The sequence below is a fragment of the Arvicanthis niloticus genome, chromosome 18, assembly GCF_011762505.2.
Source record: "Arvicanthis niloticus isolate mArvNil1 chromosome 18, mArvNil1.pat.X, whole genome shotgun sequence".
Lineage (NCBI taxonomy): Eukaryota > Metazoa > Chordata > Mammalia > Rodentia > Muridae > Arvicanthis > Arvicanthis niloticus.
In genome coordinates this window covers 20,252,629-20,278,268 of record NC_047675.1, presented here as the reverse complement: position 1 = coordinate 20,278,268, position 25,640 = coordinate 20,252,629, and the positions used below count along the sequence as shown (strand labels likewise).

Below are 25,640 nucleotides of genomic sequence, written 5' to 3'. Positions count from 1 at the left end.
AATAAACCAGAACAGATGCTGTATGAAATGTGAACTGATTGTGTGGAGTTCTTCTTAAAACCTGAAGGACAGAAAACCATGTGAAAACCTGGGGAAGTCTATCCAAGAAGGCAGCAGAGCAGACTCTGAGGGCAGACTTGACTTTATCCAGCTTGAGGGAAAGAAGGAAATTGAGTCTGGAAGAATTTGGTGAGAAAGGAGACGGAGGGCAGCTGAGATCTAGCGTCCAGGAGGAGTCAACTCATAAAGATTCTGTGTACCATGCTGGAGGTTTTAGTTTACCCACATTGTAACTGGTGACCTCTAAGACACTTTAACTGGAGAAGTGGTATCTGTCTCGTGCTTTGAACAGATCACCATGCTTCCTGCACTGCAACAGAATACACAGAATGCTGTAAGCATAGGGAGCACAAATAACATCCCACAACAGCTGGATCAAAGGCCTTTACCTCAGTTCCTCTCCACACCCTTCTTCACCTCAGCAGAGTATGAGAGGTAGAGACCCCGTACTCCAGCACTATCCACAGGGAAGTGGTCCTGCAGCATCCTGAAGCCCACCTCACCTCTGAAGTACAGGAACCGTAAGGAAGAACAGGGTTACTTACCCTCACCAGCCTGAATTCATCTGTCTGACCCGATCTGAGTCACGGATCACTGTTAAGAACCATCTTTAACCTGTCTCAACCATGGTTCACTGTTCAGAGCATTTTCCCCCTTCTTTTCTTCCTTCCTCCCTTCCTTCCTTCCTTCCTTCCTTCCTTCCTTCCTTCCTTCCTTCCTTCCTCCCTCCCTCCCTCCCTCCCTCCCTCCCTCCCTTTCTTCCTTTCTTTTTCTTTTATGTATGAGTGTTTGCCTGAATGTATGTGCCTGGTGCTCATAAAGGCCAGATCCGCTGAAATTGGAGATAGACCTGGTTAGTCACACGGTGGTGCTGGCAGCCTAGAAAGTGCTCAGTGTCTTCAGGTCCCAAAACCTATCTCTCTCTCTCTCTCTCTCTCTCTCTCTCTCTCTCTCCCTCTCCCTCTCCCTCTCCCTCTCCCTCTCCCTCTCCCTCTCCCTCTCCCTCTCCTCTCCTCTCTCTCTCTCTCTCTCTCTCTCTCTCGTATAACTTCCGTTTTATTTTTTCAAGGCGTTTTTCCTTCTGCCCTTATGAAACAACTTCTTTACATGGGCTTTGGTGGAGGCCGTGGTGCAGCGCCAGGAGGTCTGAAACGTGGTGGGGGTTTTCGGCCCTTCCGGGTTTCACAAGATTGATTCCTAATGACCTTGCTATGTATGGTACAGCTCACGCAGGAATGCAGCTTGGCACAGAGCTTGGAAAGTACATACGTGTCGAAGACGCTTGCTTCAGATATGTCCCTGACAGCATCGGTTTCTACTTTGTTCCGAATGACGAACTTCCTAATGGCCGCATCTTTGGTACGCACAGGGTGCAGTTCGTGCAACGAACTGGCTGCACATGCCCGCAGCCCTTTTGGGCACGACCGTTGTTTCTTCTTTTGTTCAGTCATCTTGGAGCCAAGATCCGAGAGCCCCAGAACCATTCTTAATCACTTCTATCTTTTTTTCCATTTAAGAACTTAGTCACAGTATGATATCTAGAACTTACAAGTAGGGAAACACATGGCAATTGTTCAATCTGCCAAACAGGGCAGGGCTTAATGGTTCAAAGTATGGCTGCCGGAACTGGCAGATTTTGGCTTAATTGTACACCTTACCACTTAATGACTAAGTTCTTGTTTCTGTTCACTGGAACTAATGACAGAATGCACATGGTCCATTGCGTATTCAAATGAGCCACTTAGGATTACACATAATACCAGTCACCATCTGTATTTTTATTAAGGGAAGGATAAAAAAAAAAAAAAAAAGAAGAAGTCTACTTATGTCTAAAAGACACGAACCTGCTGACCCATCATATAATTGAAACTATCATAATCTATATAAGCTAGAAAGATACCTAACCTGCTGACCACCTCACATAACTGAAATTATCCTACTCTATTAGTCAGAACAGTATCTTCTTCTGTAATGAAATAATTAAAATAAATGTGAATAATTACAAAAACGTTGGAAGGGTTTTTTTTTTTTTTTTCTTGAACTGAGAATGTGTCAGTCACTGGCTAACCATTGCTAACAATGGATTACATGTTGAGCTGGAGGCTTTTAATAACCCCAAAGCAAAAGTCAAACTCATGCAAACTGTGAATAAATATGCACAGTATTCTACTGTTTCCAAAGGAATGTTGGGTTAAATATTAAAATGTTTATTCTTAATGAGGACTTTAACCATATTAGAAAGTCTTACCCTGTAAGTAAAAGGTAGGGTGGAAACCACTGCATTTGTTACTCTGTAGATGAAAGGATATTTAGTCGAAAAGTGACAAAATGCGGCAAATATTCAAATATTAGTAGTAATTAATTGAGAATGATGGAAGTCAGATTGTATTTATTATGACCCACCTCTTTCTTTTCCGTGTGTGTGTGTGTGTGTGTGTGTGTGTGTACAGATTCTTTTATAATAACTTGAAGAAAAAAAAATCATTCCCTTAGTGTATTACAAAAACCAGCAAGTTGGGTACAATGTTGCAAAGGACACAGCCAGCTAGACATGTGGTTCCCACCCAGACACCTGAAATGTCACCCAGGGAGGCAATTATCGCATAGCAACAAGAAGAACAGCAGCTGGGATGGGAAGGACCAAAGCTCTTCAGGCAATTAGCCTGTGTACCACAATCTGTGAAATGTATATTAGACATACCAGGAACGTTGGAGGGGCGACACCCCTCCTGGTGCCATATCACAGCAATGATGTAACACACTGAGAAAATGACTAGTTAGCTTTCCTGGTCACTGTGACCGGTAGCAACTTACAGAAAGAAGGGTTTGTTTTGGCTTATGATGACAGGGCACAGTCCACCATGCTCAGGAAGTCATGGTAGCCATTGGCTTCACAGTGTTGGGAGTATGTGACAGCTGCTTGCTCCGAGTTCAGAGGACCAGGATGCAGAGAGGACAAGAAGCTGGACCAAGCTGTGACCCAAACGCCTCCTACAGACATCTGCCTCCTCCAATGAGCTTCCACCTCCAAAAAGTTGCATCACCCCTCAGAGCTGAACCACCAGCTTGTGACCCATTGTTCAGACACATAAATTCATGGAGGACAGTTTACTTCTAAGGCATAACAACAATTTAACAAACAAAATCAAACAAACAAATAAACAAGAAACTGGAGAGAGAAGAAAAACATCTAACATGCCATAAATGTGTTTGCCTTCCTAGAAAACACTATCTATGAGTATCTTTTTATGCCCTTTGATGATTACTATATAAAAGCCAACCATCCAAGGACTTTCATAGCAGAAAGCCTGTGTATTCAGTATAGCCCACACCTCTCTATTAAAACACATTGCCTTCAGTGAGCCAACCCATATTTGAAATGACTTGATAAAGAAAAGCTCCTGAGCTTGCGAACCAAGCATCTTCGATGCTGCGCTTCATGCAGAGTGAAGAAGAACAAGCACATTCTAAAAGGGAGACACTCTTCTGCTAAACACCACAAGGGATGGGCTGGTGGAATGGCTCACTGAGTAAAGGTGCTTGCTGCCAAGCCTGACAACCTGAGTTCAATCCCCAGAATGCACATGGTGGAAGGAAAGAACTTGCTTTGTAGACCAGGGTCGGCTGGAACTCAGAGATCCACCTATCTCTGCCTCCCAAGTGCTGGAATTAAAGGGAATGGGCCACCAATCCAGCTGCAAATGTAGCATATCCTTTAGCTAGAGCTATCCCCATTGACTATCACACTCAGAAGAGGAAAGTTGACCACACATAATGCAAATACTTCAGTCTCTAAGTACTTGGTCCACCATTGTCTCCCAACAGAACTGGTTTGATTGAAGTGTGTTTGGTTTACCAGATGTTTTAAGAAATGATATTTCTAATTTCCTTTCTACAAATTCGTACATAGGACCACAGTGGAACTTAATTTCTTATCATAAATCTTAAGAGGAGAAAAGCCTCTCTAAGAGAGAGATTGGCCGGGCAGTGGTGGCGCACGCCTTTAATCCCAGCACTTGGGAGGCAGAGGCAGGTGGATTTCTGAGTTCGAGGCAACCCTGTCTCAAAAAAACAAAAAACAAAACAAACAAACAAACAAAACAAAAAAAAAAGAAAGAAAGAAAGAGAGAGAGAGAGAGAGAGAGAGAGAGAAAGAACGAAAGAAAGAAAGAAAGAAAGAAAGAAAGAAAGAAAGAAAGAAAGAAAGAAAGAGAAAAGAGAGATTGTTGTCAGGGCAGGAAAATCCAGCCCTGCTCTGTGGAAACTGGCCAAGCATTCAGATAGTCTTAAGTTCCTCAAGAGTAACTGCATGGGGCTAAAGAGATGGCTCAGTGGGTAAGACACTGGCTGCTCTAGCAGAGGCTCCAGGTTTGGTCTCAGCACCCACATAAGGATTAGCAGCCATTTTGAACTCCAGGGCCTTCATGGACACTGCACACACAGGATGCACAGATTCACACGCAGGCAAAACACCCACATGACATAACATAAAAATCAGTAAATCTAAAAACCAATAGCTACCATTATTTTGGGTAATGAGTTTTCCAGTAGAGCATACTAAGATCAATAAAAAATGATGAATATATTCTGAATTAGGCAAACTCATACTCAAACTGTGGTATTTTTTTAAGTACCATAAATTTATATATTCAAAATACTAACAGAAAGACCAGAACTTTGTAATTGTCAAGTATTACATTGCAAATGTATTCATTGGTGAAATCATAAAATAGAAATATCACACTAACAGAAGTGGAAGCATGAAACAAGGAAATTATGGGATCATTTTTGAGAGCCTCATAGAAAGCCTTTAATTCTTAAAACTACTCTCTCAGGATTAGAAGATTGCTATGTGGACTTTCTGTGCTCACCCGCATACATGAATTTACTGCGTACAGCACACGCCAGTGTAAACAGTACTTAGCATAACTAATTAAGCAATTGCTTCAGCTCATCCCACGCCTTTTTAAAAGGCTTCTAAGACACGTGACAGGCAAACAATTACATACACTTAAGGATAAAATCCTGGTGCTCAATTATCCCAGTGTGTATTTAGAACACACCTGCTTCATGTGCGAAAGTAGTTTAAAGTCATGGCTTTTGATTAAATTTGGTTTCCCACATTTTCAGGGGACTCCTGAGCCTCAAAACTTACTTTAAAACCTGTAGCTTATGGCTGACTGTCTAATTGATTCTGAAACCCAGCCAGAGCAAAGAATTTGGTACCAAAGGAACCAATTATTTGTGTGCATTCTTTTTATAAATTGGTTCTTTATTCACAACTTCACATGTTAGGTGATAGCAAGAGCATGCAGAAGTGGGTCCCAAGAAAAATGTCAGTTGAAGATTTCTGCTTAGCTTAGGTGGTCTTCCTGCCTGGGGGTACACACGGCTACAGGTTAACAAACTAAGCTGTTTGATTCCTTGGCTCCTGTTGACGTGCTGGGAGCTTCTGTTTTTCATGTGGGTATTTCTGACAAACAATTAAAAGTTTGAGAGGAAAAATTAACAGGACAAAGCTCTCTCTTGGACTGCATGGTCAAATACACCAATTTGGCCATTATGTAAAAGGAACAAATCTGATTTGTTTATTGGGAAAGTGCTATCTTCGGAACCAGCCAACTTAAATTCAATTCAGCTCTGTAGCAAACAATTCATTTTCTCATTAGGCAATCACTGTTCTCCTCAATAAGGCAATTCCCAGCTTGTGGCCCACTGCAATCATCTTTAAAACACAGTTCCTTCTATACTATGGAGAAGGTAAAACAATCTGCTGTCCTTACCAGGCAATTTAAAGAAACCTGCTATCCAGATGCAAGACCAAGGGAGTGTGTGCACTTAGCAAGTATCAGCCAGGAAACTGAAATTGAAATGGAAATTTAAGCCAGAAAGATGGAGATCCAAAATTCTGCAGAGTTTTGCAGATTCCCATCCTTGCTTTCAGAAAGGGAAGGAATTAGAGAAAACATACGTTAGTGCACGTGAAACAACTGAAAACTGTTTGTACTTGCTAAACACACGGTGTTGATTAATGCTGACCAGTACAGAGTAAGACCGATGGATTTATTTATTATGAAAATTAAACTGAAAAATTCATCAAAAATATACAGCACTTATCATCAGTCAAGACAACCAGTAGAGTACGATGTATTAAGACAAAAGGAACTTACTTGATACAGGCAGGTTAATAAAAAACATTTTAGGAAGAAAATATGTCATTTTAGTAAAAAAGCTTTCTATTGTGAACAACATTAACTGACAAGCACATTCGCAGCGTGGTCAACACCTTTCCCGTGTCGCCTTCCCTCACTGGGAACATTGGCTCAGTCAACCTTTTTGTCTGATGTGCCCTCCTCTTGGCTCTCAGGACTGACTTTATTACTAGCAACAGAGGGAGCTGTCTGGACTTCTTCAGGCAATGAAAATACATGGCATGTCTGGAGGTCTAAGTACGTTGTAAATATCTTGGCATATTCTGGGTGCTTTAGGGCGAAACTTTTGAATTCCTCTAGAAGAGAGAAAAAAATCAACAAAATTAGGGCTTATTTTGGCATGGTGAAACTTAACAAAGTATCTTAATCATGTAATCATTGCAGAGTCCTGTTGCTCAACTCGGAAAGCTGCTCATGAGAATATATGTTCAGCTTCTCTGGAAGAGTTTTTCCAACATTTAGTCAAGTTGAAGATACACATTTTTATGACTCGCTAATTCTATTCTGAGGTACAAACCTGTGGAAATTGTAACCTGAGAGACATGTACGAAAAATAGTCATAGCAAAGCAGTGTCATTCAAAACAGGAAAAAAAGAAAAAAGAAAGAAAGAAAATGGCTCAGATCAACAGGAGCCATGGGTGCAATTGTAGCATATTCACAGAGCTTAAGGAACGCAATGCCAGTGAATGAACAGTGCAGGCAAATTTGGGACTATGTAGCTGAATGGAAAATGCAAGATACGAAAGAACAGAGATTATAGGAGCTCATTTACATAAAGTTCAAAAACTTACACAGAACCTGTGGCGAAATGATGACACAAAACAAGGTGGAGATTTCTTTCTGAGTGGGGAAGAGACTATGACTATGAGGGGCCATGAGGGGGCCCTGGGGGCTCTAGAAAAGCTCCATTCATCTCTTGGATGGTAGCTACACAGGTGTTCCCTTCATAACATACGTTGTGCCCTACATTTTTTCCTCTTCGTTTTCCATTTTTCTTTGTTAATCTGTCATCCAGGACATTCTGTGCTAGATTTTAAAGCTATTCTAACCCTTAACTCATATAAAGAAAGATGTAGTCTTGACAAACTGAGCCCAATTTATAATCAACAATGGAGAGGAAAGCACATTTAATAATCATATTACAAGAGCGCTGAGTCCTGGCTCTTTTATATATCAGTGTTGTAGTTCTGGGATCTGAGCTAAAGATACAGATTTATCAATGAGAATTTCAAGCTCAAATCTCCAATACACTTGAATTTCCAAAATACAATACTGCCCTTAGTTTTAAGGCTTCTTTCACATCTTTAGCCTATTTCAGGGATGAGAAGAACCTAAGTGACTTCTAAGACAGACCTGGGAGCACAAGAGGTGACTTACTAAACTAAGGCGATACTTTTAAGACAGGCTTTGTTCAGAGGATTAAGGCCCTTGGTGGACTATCCGTGACACTAACATGCATCTTATTTCTGCGTGTCAGGCATGGTAGTGCATGCCTTTAACATCAGCTTGAGAGACATAAGCAGGTGGACCAAGCCAGCTAGTGCTACATTGTAAGACTCTGTCTTAAAACAAACAAACAAACAAACAAACAAACAAACAAACAGTATCTCATTTTTTTTTATGTACTGGGAAGTGACTATAGTAGAATTGTGCCATTGATTTGACTAATAGAGAACCAAGAATGCTAACAATTTCAACAATCATGTTCTTACCTCATGTTGAATAAGTGTTGAACTTATTTTTTAAAAAATACTTAAATATCCCAACCCTTTTAAATTTTGTAATTTAGACTTATATAGGATTAGGGGAGGGGAGAGATTCTAGGTATTCTGAAAGGGAAAAGGTTGAACTGAAAAATCAAAAGGCTGGCCATTAGTTCTGGCTACCAGATCAGCAGATTGCCTATGTCCCAGTGGATGGTCCAACATCCATGTGCATATGTGCACCACTAATTGGACTCGGTGAGTTATTTACAAAAAAAAAAAAGAGAGAGAGAGAGAGAGAGAGGAAGTAACATTGGGAGGAAGACTACTGAGAGGGCCTGGAAGGAGTTGGAGAGGGAACATGAGAGGTGGGTGTGATCAAAAACTGTATATGGGTCTGGAGAGATGGCTCAGGGGTTAAGAGCGTTTGTTCTTGCAGAGGACCTGGGTTTGACTCCCAGCACCCACATAGAAGCTCACAATTGTCCATAACTCCAGAACCAAGAACTCCACTGCCCTCCTCTGACTTCCGTGGATACATGGTGCACAAACATCCACACAAGTAAACAACTCATACACATAAATTAAATAAATCTATAAATACACAAACAAAATAATGTAACATAATTCTCTAGCAGATGATTTAAGCTGACAAAGTATGGCCACCTACAAACAATTTTAATCTAATGGAAATCATTATCTTCCAATGAAACACTTCATCAATTCTGGTACTTTGAGGGCTGCAGAGATGTCTCCAGTCGTTCCCGACACCCACATGTTGGCTCACAACCATCTATAACACCAGTTCCTGAGGCTCCGATGCCCTCTTCTGGCCTCCGTGGGCTCCTGAGTATATGGGATGAACATAAACTCATATATTTTACAAACAAATACAGAAATAATTAAGTTTTAAACGCCATTAGTGTTTAGAATAATAGAGAATGTTATAGGAGCAAGTGACCAAAGAAAATTTAGTTCACATGAATTTTTGAAGACTTCTTAAAAAAAAATGAATAGATTCATGGCCCTCTGTATGTAGTTAAAGAGAATATGGGTAGCCAGAACCCCAGTAACTAAACACAGAGTAAAAGAAATAGTTGCCCTGCTTCTCCCATCCTATGAGCATCCATAAGCTGGAGCTCTGTGAATACTGTCAGGGCAATGTAATTATGTAGTTAGAGGATACTCCTCCAGCCAGAGCAGAAAGCTTACAGAAGATAAGACAGCCTGCCATCCAGGACCACATCAAAGTAAGCAGGAAACAATCATTTAGGCCTCTGTACAGAGATGTATTTTAAAGACTACCCTGGGAAATATAAAGAAAGTGATTCACCACTGTTGCTTTGATATATGATCTCAAGCCATCAGGATGAAGGAGAAGCTAATGATGTTTGGTCTGTATCTAAACCATAGGATGAAGGAGAAGCTAATGTATGGCTCTGTATCTATACCACAGGAGGAAGGAAGGGTTAATGGATAGGTCTGTATCTATATCACAGGATGAAGAAGCTAATGCATGGTCTGTATCTATATCCCAAGCCATCGTTTGTGATGATCACTTCTTCATGGGGAATTGTGACAGGATGAAAAAGACAAAGCCTGTCCACATTTACATAAACTACTATATTATATATTAGCAAAATGTTTGGTCCATACCCCTCCATTGCAGTTGACTAGCTCACTCAGGGAAGCCTAGTCACACACAAGGTAGATATGAAAGGCACCGAGGTGCAGTCAATACGACAGGCTCTACAGTCAGACTCTTAGAATTTGGATCCTGGTTCTGATGATTTTCAGGTGGTCAACCTTAAGAAAATTACTTAAGTCCCTTGTTCTTCACCAAACACAGATGTGAAAACATAGGATACTGATTGCAGAAGTTTAGATACACAAACATCAAAGAGTACCTAGCATGTAAGTCTTCAATAATTAGCTATTACGATCACCACCATGACAGTATTACCATCAGGGCCATCACTGCTATTGCCAAAATGTAGCCTAGGGAAAACACGCTCACCTGACTCTCAGTTCATAGCCTAGATACTCACTGAGTAAAGGGGGATTGGGGTTGCCTACTCACCATAGGAAACAGAGTCCCCTTGAGCAATTTCTCTGAAGAGACCAGAAACATTAAGGTCGGGCACTCCAAGAGAAGCCTGCAGAATGGTGCAAAACTCCTCCTCTGTTATGTAGCCATCCTCATCAACATCAAAGAGCTGCAAGGGGAAAAACACACAGAGGTAGAAACCTAAAGCATACAGTATTGAACTATACTGGAAAGTTCAGTTAATAGTGGAAACAGTTATTGTATGATATATAACTATGTATATATACACACATAATGTGTGTATATATATATATATATATATATATATATATATATATATAGAGAGAGAGAGAGAGAGAGGGAGGGAGGGGGGGGAGGGAGAGGGAGAGGGAGAGGGAGAGGGAGAGGGAGAGGGAGAGGGAGAGGGAGAGGGAGAGGGAGAGGGAGAGGGAGAGGGAGAGGGAGAGGGAGAGGGAGAGGGAGAGGGAGAGGGAGAGGGAGAGGGAGAGGGAGAGGGAGAGGGAGAGGGAGAGGGAGAGGGAGAGGGAGAGGGAGAGAGGGAGGGGAAGAATGCTCTCTATTACTCTTATAACATATAAGACTTAACAACTTACTTATTACAGCAGTTTGGCTGAGGAAAGAGATAGAACTAGAATAGAGGCAAGCCAACAGTACATACTAAAAGATATTGAAGCCCAGGAGGAACATGATGAATCTTACTCAGAGAAGTCTACAAAGGCTTTTCAAGGAAGCTGTCGTTATTGTTGGCTCTCATAGCATAGAGAAATATTCTCACAAAATAAAAGGAATGGCAGGTGAGTCCCTGGGAATTAAGTTGGAGAAGTCAGAACCAGATTGTGGTGGGTGCATATGGCTCCACCTAATACTGGAATCAGGAGGGGTGTGATCACATGTATTATGAAGCAGAGTAAGACAGGGTGGGGGGCAGGAGACTGCTAAGATTACAAGCAATAACACTAAGTGAGTCTACGGTGAACAAGTTGGACGGGAAGGGTAGACTTTATAAGCAGGATTTGCAGAAATGGTTTGTAGCAATGGAGGGAGCCAAAGAGCTGAAGGTTTCCAGTTGGGTAACTGAGGAAAACAGCCATAAGAATTAATTACTGCCAGATGAGACCAAGAGTTGGACCTAGAAAATGAACTTTGAGTTAGAAGTGCCAAGAGTAAGAGAAAATAAATCAGCTACAAGCTCAAAAGACTGATGAGGCTTCAGGTAGAGATCCAGGAAGAACTGAAAGCATCCATGAATGCAGCGGACCTGGTGAGAAGAAACGGAGTCAAGGCACAACCCTGAACAGCCACCACTGAGACATGTGGGCAGAAGAGGGAACGAGACTCAGGAGCAGATAGATGAATGTATGTCTTCAAAAGCTAACAGAGGGTTTGAATAACAGAAAATGAGCCTTGACGGTGGTGACAGGCACCAGACTACAAAGTCATGGGAAAATTGAGAAGAACAAAATAGTTGCGAGATTTGGTAATTGGGAATGAGACGCTTTCAAGAACCAAAAGGGAGGTAGTAATGAGAGTCAGAGGACACAAGCGACAGGGTGGCGTGGCGTGGGCATCGGGAAGAGCTTACAGAACTGAGGCAGGGGCCGTGAACCAAGACAGGCATGAAAGGTGGCTGCTATATTTATAGGTAGAATAAAAGCCGTGGACTGGGGAGGTAAGAAGTCAGTCAGCGTCGAAGGAGTAAAGAAATGATGGGTAACGGATAATCCTCTCTGGGATATTAAGAACTTGTAATTAGAACTCATTCTTTACAGGCACTGATCAATGGTATCCAGTTTCCATTTCATGTAGTAATCCTTAATGCTCTCAACAGTACTGGGCAACCAGTGCCACTGTGAGCCCTCTCCTGGACATGTGGCAGCTGAGGTCAATGAAGGTAGGTGGTTCTGTCCCAGGCCACACAGCTTGCAAGTGGCAGAGCTAGCATTCAAATGCTAGTGGTCAGTACTGAAAGCCCCGGAGGTTAAAATCCCTACTTTAAATCAAACATTAGATCAGAGACATAGAAAAAGATGGCATTGGGAAAGTCTGACAATCATGGAAGGATAAACAAGTGGGAAAAAAAATCCATACTTCAAAGTTGGGATTTGTTACCCCAAGATGGGAAAACAGGCTTCTGGCGCATTTCCTGTATTAAGGTTTTAACTGGTGTGTGTGTGTGTGTGTGTGTGTGTGTGTGTGTGTGTGTGTGTGTGTGTGAAGCCCATTTCCCGTGTTAAGCTTTAACTGGGAGAGGGGCCAGGTGAAGGTGTATACCACAGGCTCCTTATGTATCCTGGACTTCAAACAGTAATGGCCAGGACTCAGTGGTGCTGACTCTCCACTGACTCTAACTTTCCTCCAGCCTTCCAGCCTTTAATGACTCTCTCCAAGCCACCTAACAGTTTAAAGGTTTGGCAAGGTTGCTGGTCTCACTTCCCTGTTTCATCTCTTCACGAGGTCCATCCTGGGCCTTCCTTCTTCTGTGCTGATTCTTGGCCACAGTTATCCTAGACCCTTCCCCTCCTTGACTTCCCTCCCTTACTAAGCACTTCCAATCATCTCTGCTGTCTAATTCACAGATCTCTGACAAATCCCAGTGTGGACTCTGGTAGGAAGCTTGACACCCAGTTTCCTTAGGGGAACAATATTTCCCAGCATATAAAACACTGTAGGACCCCTAATTTTAAAAATCCTGTACCTCCTATTAAGCCTGAGGCCCAAAACCTTTCAGGCCACCCTGGATGTAAATTATGAACTGCTCTCTACTTTAACTGTAGGACTTAAGGAAGAGTATAAGATGTTCCAATAGCTAGGACCGCTGGGCTGGGTGGAATGAGCACATTCTCCTTGGCTTCCTCCCTGATCCCATAGTTACTAATAATTTTGCCAATCAGTGAGAGCTGATTCCACTGCTCGCCACTAAAACCTTCTACTACTCTACCTGTATAGTTCGATGTAAAGAGGAAATAAAAGATATGAAGTTAGCTGTAATGTGCGCACCACAACAAAAGATGTGGCAGGGTCATATATACTATCAAGGCATATTACCAAATGAAAAGAAAAAAAAGCTAAAATATTCCCAAAACATAAAACATATTTAAAAGGCAGCTTAAGGTAACTAGTGTAAATTGGGCATAGTAATCTGTACCTGTAATCCCAACATTCAAGGGACTGAGATAGAAGTACTCCAAGTTTGAGCCAGCCTGGGCTACAGAGTGAGACCTTGTCTCCGTTAAAAAATGTAAGTAAATAGATAAATAAAGAGATAGATAAATAAAAATCAATGTACAGCATGACTCTTGCCGTAGGGATAAAAATGAGCTAATTTTAGATGTAAGTTTTCCTTTCTTCCCTCTTCCATCTTCAAACCAAGGTCTAGGCTGGTCACAATTTTCATGACTTCTTTAAAAACAGTAATTACAGTGATTACAGTCCAACTTTTCTATTGGGTCTTTCATTGTCAAACCAAGGGTGACTATTTGCTCAGCTAAACATGTAATTACACATATGATTCCAAGACACCAACAGAGATGTCTGGATTGGACTAAGTTAGCTCTCTGTGTCATTTTAGGTTTTTTGATGAGTAAGTCTAAGCTGAAGGGTTGGAACTTTGGAAAAGTGTCGAGCCCCTGCATCATGCCCATCTTCTGGGTTCCAATCATCAGGATTCTTTATGTCCTTTTCTCTCAGTTGAAAGCAATCTGCAATAGAAAAGGCTCACTGGGACTCCTCTATCAACGACAACACACACGGAGTCCCAAGGGGCCATCTCTGTGCCTTAAAACATGAAAAGGGAGTCTTGATCACACAGTTTTTCTAGATAATAGAGATGGATGGAGAAAGGCTTTTTGGAGCTGCAGTGTGATCTGTGTCTTAGAGCAAGCCAGGAGAGAGAAGAGGACGAGCCTGGAGAGGTCAGTGGTTTTCATGCTACACAGAAAGTGAGGCTTTTATTGTACCATCAGTGAACCCAGCTTGGCATGCCCAGTTGGGAGATGACTTCGGTTGCGAGATGACATCACAGACTTAGAACTCAAAGGAAAGGCCACAGTGAAATGCAGGTGAAACATCTCTACTCTCAGACATTCACTTTGGCAGATAGTGTGTATGAGGGGCATGTGCAGTCTGCATCTTCACAATACACACTTTCCTCAAGCTTTTCTGGAGATGAGAGAGATTTTTTTCTCTCCTAATTTAGATCCCTGCACTATACTGAAAACATGTTGAATTCTACTGTAAGATTGGCAGGGTAGAAACTTGGGACATGTCTGATGATGTTGGCCTGCCATCACCACCATGGACAGATGCAAAAATAAGGACAGATCAGAACGCTCTAGATGGATTAGGATAAGGGGCAAGGAGTGGTATTTATTTATAAATCTTACTCCAGGGCTTCAAAAAAGAGCTGAAAATAAGTAACATTCATTTGTTAAATCACCTGTTCTTCAGTCTGGACGCCCGTACCTCAGCTGCTTCCATTTTTGTTTAAATGGGCGCTCGTGTTTTCTTTATTCTCAGTAGCAATTGACTTAATCGCATTACCCTTCCAAACATGTCACAGCAGATCTATAAACTCAGGGGACAGATTCACTGATTTTTCCAAATAATGGAGTTAGAGTCAACACATATTTGCAAGGCTAACCAAGATGTGGTCAGTGGGCTTGGCAGTACCTTAAATGCCACCTGAATGATCTCTTCTGTATTGGCAGGGTTGCACAAGACAGCCAGGCCGATCACATACTCTCGGAAGTCAATACTGCCATCATTATTCTGTGAAAAGATAGCAATCAGTTAGGAGGGCCACTTATTGAGTTAGTGTTAATCACACCAAAATGCATGCTTATGTAGCACTGTAGCATCATGCACTGGGCCACTGTCGAGAGAAGTTTCCTGAGAAGGACAGCAAGGGACAGGCTACCCACTCCCAGTTCAGGAGGCAGAACATGTTACATCCAAGAATAACTATAAACACTTACCACTGAGGCCATGCCAAGTGACCCACTGACACTCAGTGTGGATTCCTAAGTTCAGAATGGCTTTGATGAGAACCCTTCAGGGAGGTAGGGACTAGGACTTTAATAAAGCATTGAGTCCATGGTGAAAATGGTCCTGCCAAGATGGCCAGCATCAGAGGCTCCCCAAAAGGTCCTGGAAGGTTAATAAACAACAAACCCACAGAAAATGAAAGTGAAAGGAAAAGGGGGAAACTGAGGCATTAATCAAGATGCTTTATTTAGTTCTTTCTGGCTTCATGTGGAATGGACCAGGAGCAACCATGGCATACCAAACAACCCCTTGGGAATTTCTGGTCCTAGATGTCTATACTTTGAAGCCAACGAAAACCAAACATAAAACCAAACCAAACCAAACATAACTAGCACGATACAATTCAGGAGGGGTGTCATTATGACAACAGAAAACAGGGTGGATGATTCTAACCCAAGCTGATTCACACACTATTAAGAGAATGAGAGCTTAAGATATAGAGGAAGAAAAGAGCCAGGCTTGGTGGTGCCCACTTTAATCCCAGTACTCAGGAGGCAGAGACAAATGGAGCTCTGTGAGTTGGAGGCTAGCCTGGTCTATGGAGTGAGTTCTGGGACAGCCTGAGTTACAAAGTGAAATCCTGTCAAATAAAGAAAATCGAGGAGGAGGTAAGAGTAACTTCTGTTCTCTTGCTCTAATTGTCTCCGAGGCTTACTGCCTCTGGTAACCTAGGCCTAGTCCTGGAAGCTTCTAGCCTTTGTTTAATCTTATCTAGACTTAGAATGTTTTTAGCCTCTGAGACTTGCTGCTGAAAAAGCTTATCCTTTCTAGTTCTATCTGAACTCTGTTGGCTGGTTTAACTCAGCTGTTCTGTCTTAAACTCCTCTCCAAGCTGACTGATTCAATCTGGCTTCTCTCTAGGCCTCCAGTGAATTGCTCTGCTTGGCCTCAAACTAACGTTGGCAATTTATTCTAATCGCCTGGATCCTTCTCATTTTTCCAGCTCATTCTGTCTTCACCTGTGTCTAGCTTGTTCTCTGCAACCTGTCTCCTGGTAAAACTGTCTTTTCTCTATTAAGTCTTTTCTCTATTAAGGAGTCTTCTCTTCTCTGCTCTCATGAGAGTTGGGCATGTCCTATTCTGTCAAGTCCTTCTGACTTCTCACTTTGTCTGACCCTTAATTAGACATCACTTTCAAACATATAGCTTCCTTCTACAAACCAACTTTACCTTCTTTGTTTGGAATTAAAGGTGTGTACTAAGGGTGTGTCTGTATTCCAGCCAGAGGGACTACAGGTGTGTGCTAGGGCTGAGCCGCACCACAACTAGAAACAGGTTTTTTTTTTTTTTCCAGTAAATAAGACAATCTCCAGTTTACAATCTGACCAAATATCCTGCAACAGGAGGAGAGGTAGGTCAGAACATGAGGGAGGAATGGAGGAAGGGAGAGCAGACACAGAGGACAAGAGGAGAGGTGGGTCAGAACATGAGGGAGGACTGGAGGAAGAGAGGACAGACACAGAGGAATCAGGGAAATGAGACGGAGAAGGAGAAAGAAGGTTGAAGAGGAGGAGGATCCCAGGGTGGGGACCATTTTGGCAATACACCCTCAAGTGATGAATCTCCTGGTAAACTATGCACTAGGGACAGCAAGGCCAGAGTGATTCTTAATCTCATGAATTAACAATGGACACTTGGCACAGACATGCATGTGATCTTCAACTATGTACAATCAGCAGATGCACTTTAAAAGGGAGTTTATAAAAGCCCCCGAAATGTTGGGTGATTCTTTGTAAGCACATTTTCATCTGTTTCTCAATAGCTGAGCTCTCAAAAGGTCAAATCACTTTCTTCATATTACTTCATCTCACTGCAGGGTGGAAACTAAAAAGAATAATAACTTAATTTCTCCTTCGCCGAAGAAAAGACAGAAACATGGATTTTTTTAAGATTTCCCACAAGTATTAGAATTTATTTCTAAGACAAAACCGAAAGACACTCAGCTTCTCTTTTTGTCCAGAAACATCTGAAGAATAACTATTTAAAAAAAAAAAAACAATCAACTTTATTGCTGCGTAAGTTATATCCGGCTGGATGCATTTACTTTAGGTGTCTAACTGATATTTCGTACACCAGGTAGTCACTGCCACAGCGAACACTTGTATGTCACTATCACGGAAGCACCAAAGAAGACGGTGGTTTAAGGAGTGCAGTGTGCTTTTGTGCATCAGTAGTTAGTTCTTTACATACAGTGCACAGGGGTTTTTAATGAGCCTTGGACGTTGAGGAGCTTCTTGAATCATAGCAAAGTTGTTCTACAAAGATAAGGTACCTATACAACCAGCTCTCACTGATCAATACAGGAGAAGTAGATGATCAACCCTCACTACACCACTGATCCTATGTGGAACCCAGGTGAAGCACCACAACTCTTTTGCAGAAATGAAAATGTAACAGACCCTTCCTGTATCCACTATTCATGGAACAAGACAATGTGCTGTGCTGACATTCTCCCTAGTCGATAATGGCTAAGCATTCTTCAGCGGGCTTTTTTAATTGATATAATTACATTACTCAAACTCTTGACTCACATGAAGAAGAATATGTAATTTTTCTTTCTAGTAATGTGAAGGAGGAAAAAATCAAGATGGAAATCACTTGGAGAGATTATTTTATTTTGACTAATAACATACTACTGAGGCTTTTAATTCAGGATAATAAAATTAAGAACTGGAAGAAATTGTAGAAACTACTAATGAAACCAAGACATGCATTTCATTCCAAGTTAATAAAGCCCACTGTTTCTATAACTACAATTAAATTTAAGTAGTTTGACCAGCAATCATTCAAATCCAACAGTTTTATAAAGTATATCTTAAAATGGACAAAAAGTTATATACCAACATATATGCTTTTAATTTGTATATTTTGAATTGAATTTGTGACTTAAATTGTTCCATAAATCTGTGTTGGTTTAAACTTCCCCAGGAAGAATTATAAAGTTAATAGCACCTGGCCCTAAAATTTATTTCAGAGCCACATTTAAATGAAGAAATAAACCTTTCAATGGAAGGTTCTAGTCATTTCTCCACATCCTTTGCCAAGCAGAGCTGAGGAATAGTCCAGACTTGGCGCCAAGGAGTCACATGGAGGCACTGCAGAAAGAATCGTGGCCAAGCTTTAATGAGCTCCATCTGTGGCCTTCATCCTTGCCCTGGAGGTCAGTAGGATCAAAAAGGCACAGAGTGTGAGAGAAGTCTAGTCACCCAGCACCTTCTACTTGCTTCCCTGGCTTCTAGAAGCCAGGAAAGTCTAGGTAAATCATTCTTACATCAGCTGTTTAAAATCTCAGGAAGGGGCCTAGAGAGAGCAGTCAGCAGTTGAGAGCACTTTCTCTTGCTGAGGACCCAGGTTTGATTCCCAGCACACACATGGCAGCTCATAACTATCTGTAACTCCAGTCCAAGGGGATTGAATGCCATATTCTGGCCTCTGCAAGCATGATACATCTATGGTACACACACACACACACACACACAGGAAAAACATTCATGCACATTAAAAATAAAATCTCAGGAGGAATAAGTGGCCTGATTCTGGGCATCAGTTCTTCCAGGATGTTTCAGAACTTAATTTGTTTAATGTATTTTTTTTTTTCATTTAGAAGAAGGTATTTTTTTAAATAAGGTTTTCAGTCTTGCAACATTTAAGGATACAATTTTGAATACCTGTTACAAGGAGTGATTGCCAAGATTTTTTTTTCTCTTTGTTGTGTTATAGTTGATAGTATCTTTGTGAATGAGAGATAAACAATGTTCTCAGAATAACATGCAAAACATTCCCATAAAATACAGTCTGCTTGTCTGTAACAAGATACCATCTATGATGACACACCATACCCCTGAAAGACACTATTATTAAGACATTCTATATCTCAGTTATCAAAACAGTTGGGAAGTGTTCCAATTACCTGGCTATTCTGACTGAGAGTATATTTGTACCACCTTTTAAAGAATACTACCATTTTTTCTTGTAATTAAACTATCTCAGTATACTTAGTTTTATGTATCAAATAGTAATTTATGACATTTTTCAGGATCAACTCAGATTCAGTACAGGGTTGTTATGCAGAAGAAGCTTCACAATACTAAAATATATTCCTAAAGTGATCTTGGAGACGACAGACAAATTAAGAATGTTCTTCTGGAAGTTTCTCACTCTCGGGTATACAGCATACATTTTCTTTCTATGCTTTTATAGGTTATAGAATTTAGCAGATACAACCAAGATACATTTATTTTTCAAAGTTACACGCAGTTTTGGAATGTAGTGGACTGGATAATGTACACGTTCTTTTTCTCAGTTTACTACTTTGATTGTATTCTTTAATGTTAGACATTCACAGACAATGGGGTGGATAAATCAAAAGCCTTCTTCACAGGCTATACATAGTTTTCCACATAGAAATGAGGACTTTTTGTTGGGGGCAGTATAGGGATTGAGACAGGGTCTCAAGTAGCCAAGGCTGGCCTAAAGCTCACTAACTACATAGCCCAGGCTTGACTCCAATTCCTGATCCCAGGCCTTTGTTTCAAGTGGGAAGATCACAGACATGTGCTTTCATGTCCAACAACGAGGTACCTTTTTGGGTTTTTTTTTTTTTTTTAATTTGCAAATTAATATTTTCTCTAACTTGAAAGTGTGGCTTTAAATGTTAAATGTTTAATGAAAACTAAGAAACTCAGTCACTGTTCTGGATGTTGCTTCTATATAGTAACCAAAGATTTGTCTACTTGGGACAACATAGAGTTAGGACTGAATTTTCTAGTATCCACGCTGGTGACTGGGGTTATTTAGATAAATTACCTATGACTATGGAGGACAGCAGATGCACATGTGAGGAGGGAAAATTCATGAAACTAGGTATTCCCTTGGCTGGAAGAATGAAGGAAATGTTTAACGCCACTTCTAGTATGCATTGAGAGTTTTATAAGACATTTATCATGAAGATTGGAATAAAACCACAGGCTCTACCTTGTCCTTTTTACAATCACAATGTGGAGATAAAATTAGAAAAATATTCTGAGTCCTGACAGACATCTTGGCAGCTTGCTCCCTTTCCTGGCTACTCTGCTGCTCCCGTGTCTGACGTTTTCCTGGGTTTACTCTGCAGTAGTTAGGCTGGTATGGATGTGTGCTTGCTGGCAGCAGCTTCACACTTAAATACCCACGGTTGGCCTACGCCGACTATCAGACCAAGGGAAATTACAAGTCCCTTGAAGAAAGCAGATGCGATCTTTGTGCTTGGCTCAGTTCAGAATTATGTGTGTGGTATTTCATAAATGCTACATGATGGCAGTGACGCTGTACACAGAGTCCAAATGCCAACCTCTCCCAGCCTCACTGGGGCTTTCTGGCAGGAGCTCTAGACCTCCTAAGAGGCCGGCTATGTCGTTCTGTTCCCATAGTTACGTCTTTCTTTTAAATGAGTTAAAGGAGGAAAAATAATTTAGTTTTGATCCCAGAAGGAGTCTCCAAAGTGGCCCCAGGATGGAAGGAATGAACTAAACACAGCAAAGTGCAAAGTACTGACGGGCAGAGAATGGAGGAACAGTGGCTTGCAACAGAGCCTCTCTTGCGCAGTCTGTTCCAACATACGTGCTTCCTGGGCTTTGCTTGCTCAGCTGAAACAAATAGCTTATACCAACATAATCTAGCCAGATGAAGAGCTGTGCAGCAGAAAGACAGGGTTAATGCAGATGCAGGCTGGCAGGTTCTTACTGTTCCCATTCTCCCATTCTTGATCAGAGGCAGCCTCCTGCTTGGCAGTTCTGACTGGGACAGATTTGAAAAACCCTGGGAGACAGCCATAGCTTAGGACTGTCAGCTTGGCAGCTCATTAGCATGGCCTGAGGAGCTTAAGGAGGAGAGGTTTCTGAAGAGACTTCACTTCATCTGGGAGTCAGTCATTGCTAAAGGATTCTCCCTGCAGTGCTAAATTGCAGCCAGAACCTCAAACGTCAGCAATAAAAGTCAGCAATATCTGTTGTCTATTCGGCTTCATATTCCACTTCATTGACTGCTAATTATGTGTTTTGTCTTGTTCTTTTCTCTCTCTCTTTTTTTTCTTTCCCCTTGCCTGTTGTTTCCAAAGATAAGCAAAAGAACTTTCCTTACTCTGAGGTAGGGCAAGACAGGACAAGAGCTGGCTAATATCACCTGGGTGCGCCTGAGTCTGTGCGAAGTAAAGGGAAGAAGAATCATTTTGATTCGTTCAGGCGGCCAAGGACGCTGAACAACAGATCCACCTTTGTATTCCTCCAGGCCTTTGACTCGTCACAAACTCACCAAGACAAAACCCGCTGTGTTTGTCTTACTAGAAAACAGAAGAAGGGCTCTAGACTCTTAGGCAGGTGCTTTATATTTTTTTATAAAATGATACCCCTGACATAAAATTGCTCCAGCTCATGTTTTTAACCCATTCCTATACAGTAAAGTAAGTTTTCTGCAAAGTGCACTTCTTCATAGTATGGGACCAAATGTGAAACTTTCAATAGAAAAGACAACTTCTAACCTTTCCCTCTCAGCCTTTGAAGGGCAAAGTGGTCCACCTCCTGATGCTTTCTTGAGGTAGCCAGTGATTGTAAGCAATGCAGATCCATTCACCAGGATTGAACAACCTTTCAAACTCAACCAACATCTGCCCATCACATATACATGCCTCTGTATGTCCTCTCCCAAAAACAACTGATCTACAAACCACTCTGAACACTTTCTGTCAAAAAAAAAAGTTTTAATTAAGCAGTGAAGTGTAGACTACGGTCAGGAATATGCAACGTTATAAAAGAGTATAAAAAAAAACATTATACCAAGAAATGGTAGCTGGTGGGTGGGCTATGAGCTGTGGCTCATATGACAAGGCTTTCTGCAGACCTGTCATCCAGGGAGGGTCTCTACCTCTCTGCGTTCGTTTCAGGAATACATGGTCAGCTGCAGCCACTCTCGGATGGAGACCTGAATCAGCCCATCCCTATCTCGGTCCAGAGTCTTGAAAGCCCGAAACATGGCATCCAGGCGAACCAGGCAGCTGATGAAGTTGTTAAAATCCATACCGCCATCTTCGTCAGCATACCGGCGGACAATCATGAGGTAAAGTTGCTCATTTAGCTGGAAGCCTGCTGCCTGCAGGGCCCCATGCAGCTGGGAGCTTCTGAGGGAGCCAGAATGGTGGCTGTCATACTGCTTGAAAACACACTGCCATTTCTTGATGTTGTTCCACAGGTACTTAAATTCCTCAAAGCCCAATTTCCCTGTGGTGTCACTGTCCATGACGGACACAATGCTCCTGCAGGTGTCAAGGCTGAAGCCATCCGTCTTCAGCTCCTTATGCTTAGAAAGGACTTTGTTGAGAATATTCATCAGGTCAGTTGCACCCACCTCCATGTCAGGTCCAGCCAGCTGTGTAAATTGCTGCCGAAAACGCCTGACTTCTTCACTTTCCGAGGCTTCCACGACGGTAAAATGCTGCTGTCGAGGAGGCGGCTCTGGGGTGTACTGAGCTGCGGCAGCCTCGCTGATAAAATTGACAATTCCTCCAATGATCCCTCCGATGTTGCTCCCGCCTGCTCTTGCCTGACCACCTCCTCCAAGAAGGCCTCCAAGAGCCCCTCCAAGACCCCGATCTGCACCTTCCAGGATCGCCTTTGCGAGAAACATGCTTGCAGGCTCCCGAGCAGGGGTGAAAGCTGCTAAAATCCTGGAAATGGTTTAGAGGGAGCTGCAACAGAGTCAGAGTAGTGCACCTGTGGAAGAACTGGCTTTTCTGTACCAGTCTGAAAGGGCACCACACCCAAGATGTTTCACCTCCAACTGAAGTTGCTGAGTTCCGTTGGGTCCTAGCACCTGCCATGTTTTCACTGGCCTCAGTGAAGTTATGTTCCCATGTCTCTAGATAGTTCACATTAGAATTCTACCTTAAATGGAAAATACAAAAACCATACGTTTCGACAGCATTGCTTTCCAATTTTATCAGCACCCAAAATAAGACGTGAATTTTGCTCACAAGAGATAACTGGCTCAAATCAACATCTTCTTTGCCAAGGAATGTATATGGTAAGGGTAGAATTGAAGAATTCTTGGGCATTTGAAACGGATATTCCCATTCTTTCCTCCAGAATCCTATACTTAAGAAAAACTCGGAAGAGGGTCTTCTTTAGTCAAGGTCTCCAGATGCTACCCTGAGAAGTTCTGATTCTGGAGGTCTTCTCAGTTATTAGTACTTTTGAAATCTTCTCGAGGATAACACTTATAGAAAAAATTAGTATATATGCATATGTCTCTATAGATCCCACAGCGCTGGAGTCACAGGCAGCTGTGAGCTGCTGGTGTTGGTGTTGGAAGAGACTTCGTCCTTTGCAGAACAGACTCTTGATTACTGAGCCATCTCTCCAGCCTTAGGTGTCAATCTTATTTAAATGTTTGAAGGAATTCATCAGTGAAGTCATATGGGCTTGGGCCTTTCTTTGTAAAGAAGTTCCAGACTTAGGTCCAAACTTACATTCTTGGGGCTAAAGAGACGGCTCGGTCGTTAAGAGCGTGTACCATGTACTGTAGTGCGGAGAACTCACTTTAATTCCCAGCACCCATATCAGGTGACTCACGATGTCTGTCAACTCTAGCTTTGGGGGTTCCGATACCTCTCTCTGGCCCCTGTAGGCATATAAACACACATGTGCGTGCGCACACACACACACACACACACACACACACACTTACAAATAAAATATTTTTTTAAAAAAGAGGCTGGTTCATTTGGGTCACTAAAAGAAAAAGGACCTTAGGTCTTTACAGACTTTTCTGAGTCTTCATGATTCAGTCATGATAGGCTACATATTTTTAAGAATTTCTCCATTTTTGGCTAAGCTAATCTGGATGGGTAGTGTATGGTTGCTCATAACACTCACACTCATTGTTATCTCTGTAAGATTAGTGGTTATAGTTCTTCTACTGTTCCCGCTACTCTTTGCCTGGCTTTTTTTTTTTTGTGAGATTCGATCATAGAGTTTTATGTATATGAGTACTCCATTGATCTCTCCAGCCCCGATCATAGAGTTTTAACAAGCGTTCTCGCAGTCAGTGTGTGACAGGTTGGTGTCAGACAGTCCTCTGGGTCTTCCTACCTTTGATATGCTACATTCTAATCCCAGTACTCCGTGTGGCTGTGGAAGGTCCATTGGTGAATTCAGAGACAGACAGCTAGGGCTGAATGGTTACATTATCATATTGCGTAAGAACGGGGGAGATTGCGGAGTTAGTAAAGTGTTTGTGGTATGAACATAGGGAGCTCGGCTTGGACCCTAGAACCCATGTAAAAAGTCAAGTGCCACAGCACATGCCTGTAACACAGGTCTGGGGAGGTGGAAGTGCCACAGCACATGCCTGTAACACAGGTCTGGGGAGGTGGTGACAATAGAGTCCTTGGGCCTGCTGGCCGACCAGTCTGGCCAAATGAGTGAGTTTCATTGTGTCAAAAAGTAAAGTAGGCAGTAATTGAGGATGAGATCGACATCAACCTCTGACCTCTACATGTGCCTGTGTGTGCCCATGCATGCACGTATGTGTGTGTGCACACGTGTGCATGCGTGAGCGCACAAACACACACACACACACACACACACACACACACACACACACACAATTATTTTATTACTGAGTACCCTGGGGAAGGTTCCAGTTTCAAGTCTGGAAAATGACAGTAAAATTATCTTCCCTGCCTGCTTCGAAATGATTAGATCTAACTTCTTACACGTTGGGATATGGGATAGGTAGTTAGGATGCAAAGGTAGGTAAAACAGAACTGCTATGCTCAAAACCAAGTAGATCATAAGAACTGACCATAAGTATAAGCTTGTGTCCATTTACACATTCTATTATTAATACCAAACCATTATAATTTCATAGATCATAATTTGGTGTTAAGGTTTCATAAAAATCCCCTGGAAGACAAAAAAAAAAAAAATCCAGAAAGAGAAAAACTCAAAACAAGTAAGCACTGCTCAAGATCATGAAATTAACGTGTTTTATACTATCCTACCAAGCTAACACAGTTGCCAAAGGAGAAGATGGATTCTGCTGAGGTGAAGGAAAGAGAACGTCTATTGCAGAAGAAATAATGCATACGTCTGTCTGCAGGTGGTCATTCTCCAAGTGTGCAATGATACACAAGGACAGTGCAGTAGTACACAGGGGAACCAGGGGATGCTGGGTGCTCCAGAGGCAGCAAACAGCACAGTGTGACGAGAGTCAGTTCATAGGAGCGAAAATGCTGAGAGAGCAAAGAATCAGAATTGGACTGAAAGGGATTCTGGACTGCTGTGTAACAGGGTTCAACTCCTGGGCTCCTGCAGAGCCATCCATAGCTCAAAGTCAAAGGAGGACAGAGGTGAAATCACCGCGAGTCTGTACAATTCTACAACAACAAATTGGCTGGCCATCGAGAAGAGAATGGTAGCTAGAGACTCTCAAACTCTCCCTCATGACTGACGATCACCAAGGAGCCTAAGAGGGCCTGGAAATTGCAATGCTCCTGCTTTAGCTCTGGAATGCTGGGATTA

At 42.0% G+C, this 25,640-nt stretch overlaps 2 protein-coding genes and 1 pseudogene across 2 annotated transcripts in view; all 3 read right to left on the bottom strand.

The window, feature by feature from the left end:
- Positions 1-1,163: 1,163 nt before the first annotated feature.
- LOC117723469 (small ribosomal subunit protein eS26 pseudogene) lies at positions 1,164-2,343 on the bottom strand (annotated as a pseudogene).
- Positions 2,344-6,109: 3,766 nt separating this feature from the next.
- The window catches only part of Lpcat2 (lysophosphatidylcholine acyltransferase 2), a 63,201-nt gene continuing 43,670 nt past the window's right edge, over positions 6,110-25,640 (bottom strand). The window contains exons 12-14 of the mRNA XM_034522659.2: positions 14,713-14,811; positions 10,057-10,192; positions 6,110-6,568 (exon numbers count right to left, since the gene is read on the bottom strand). Coding sequence (XP_034378550.1) covers positions 6,384-6,568; positions 10,057-10,192; positions 14,713-14,811 — 420 coding nt within the window. The 3' untranslated portion in view covers positions 6,110-6,383. The remainder of the gene's footprint in view (positions 6,569-10,056; positions 10,193-14,712; positions 14,812-25,640) is intronic.
- On the bottom strand, positions 21,855-22,885 carry Capns2 (calpain small subunit 2). The gene has a single exon (XM_076915619.1). The coding sequence runs from the start codon at positions 22,741-22,743 to the stop codon at positions 22,000-22,002; it is 744 nt and encodes a 247-aa protein (XP_076771734.1). The 5' UTR covers positions 22,744-22,885; the 3' UTR covers positions 21,855-21,999.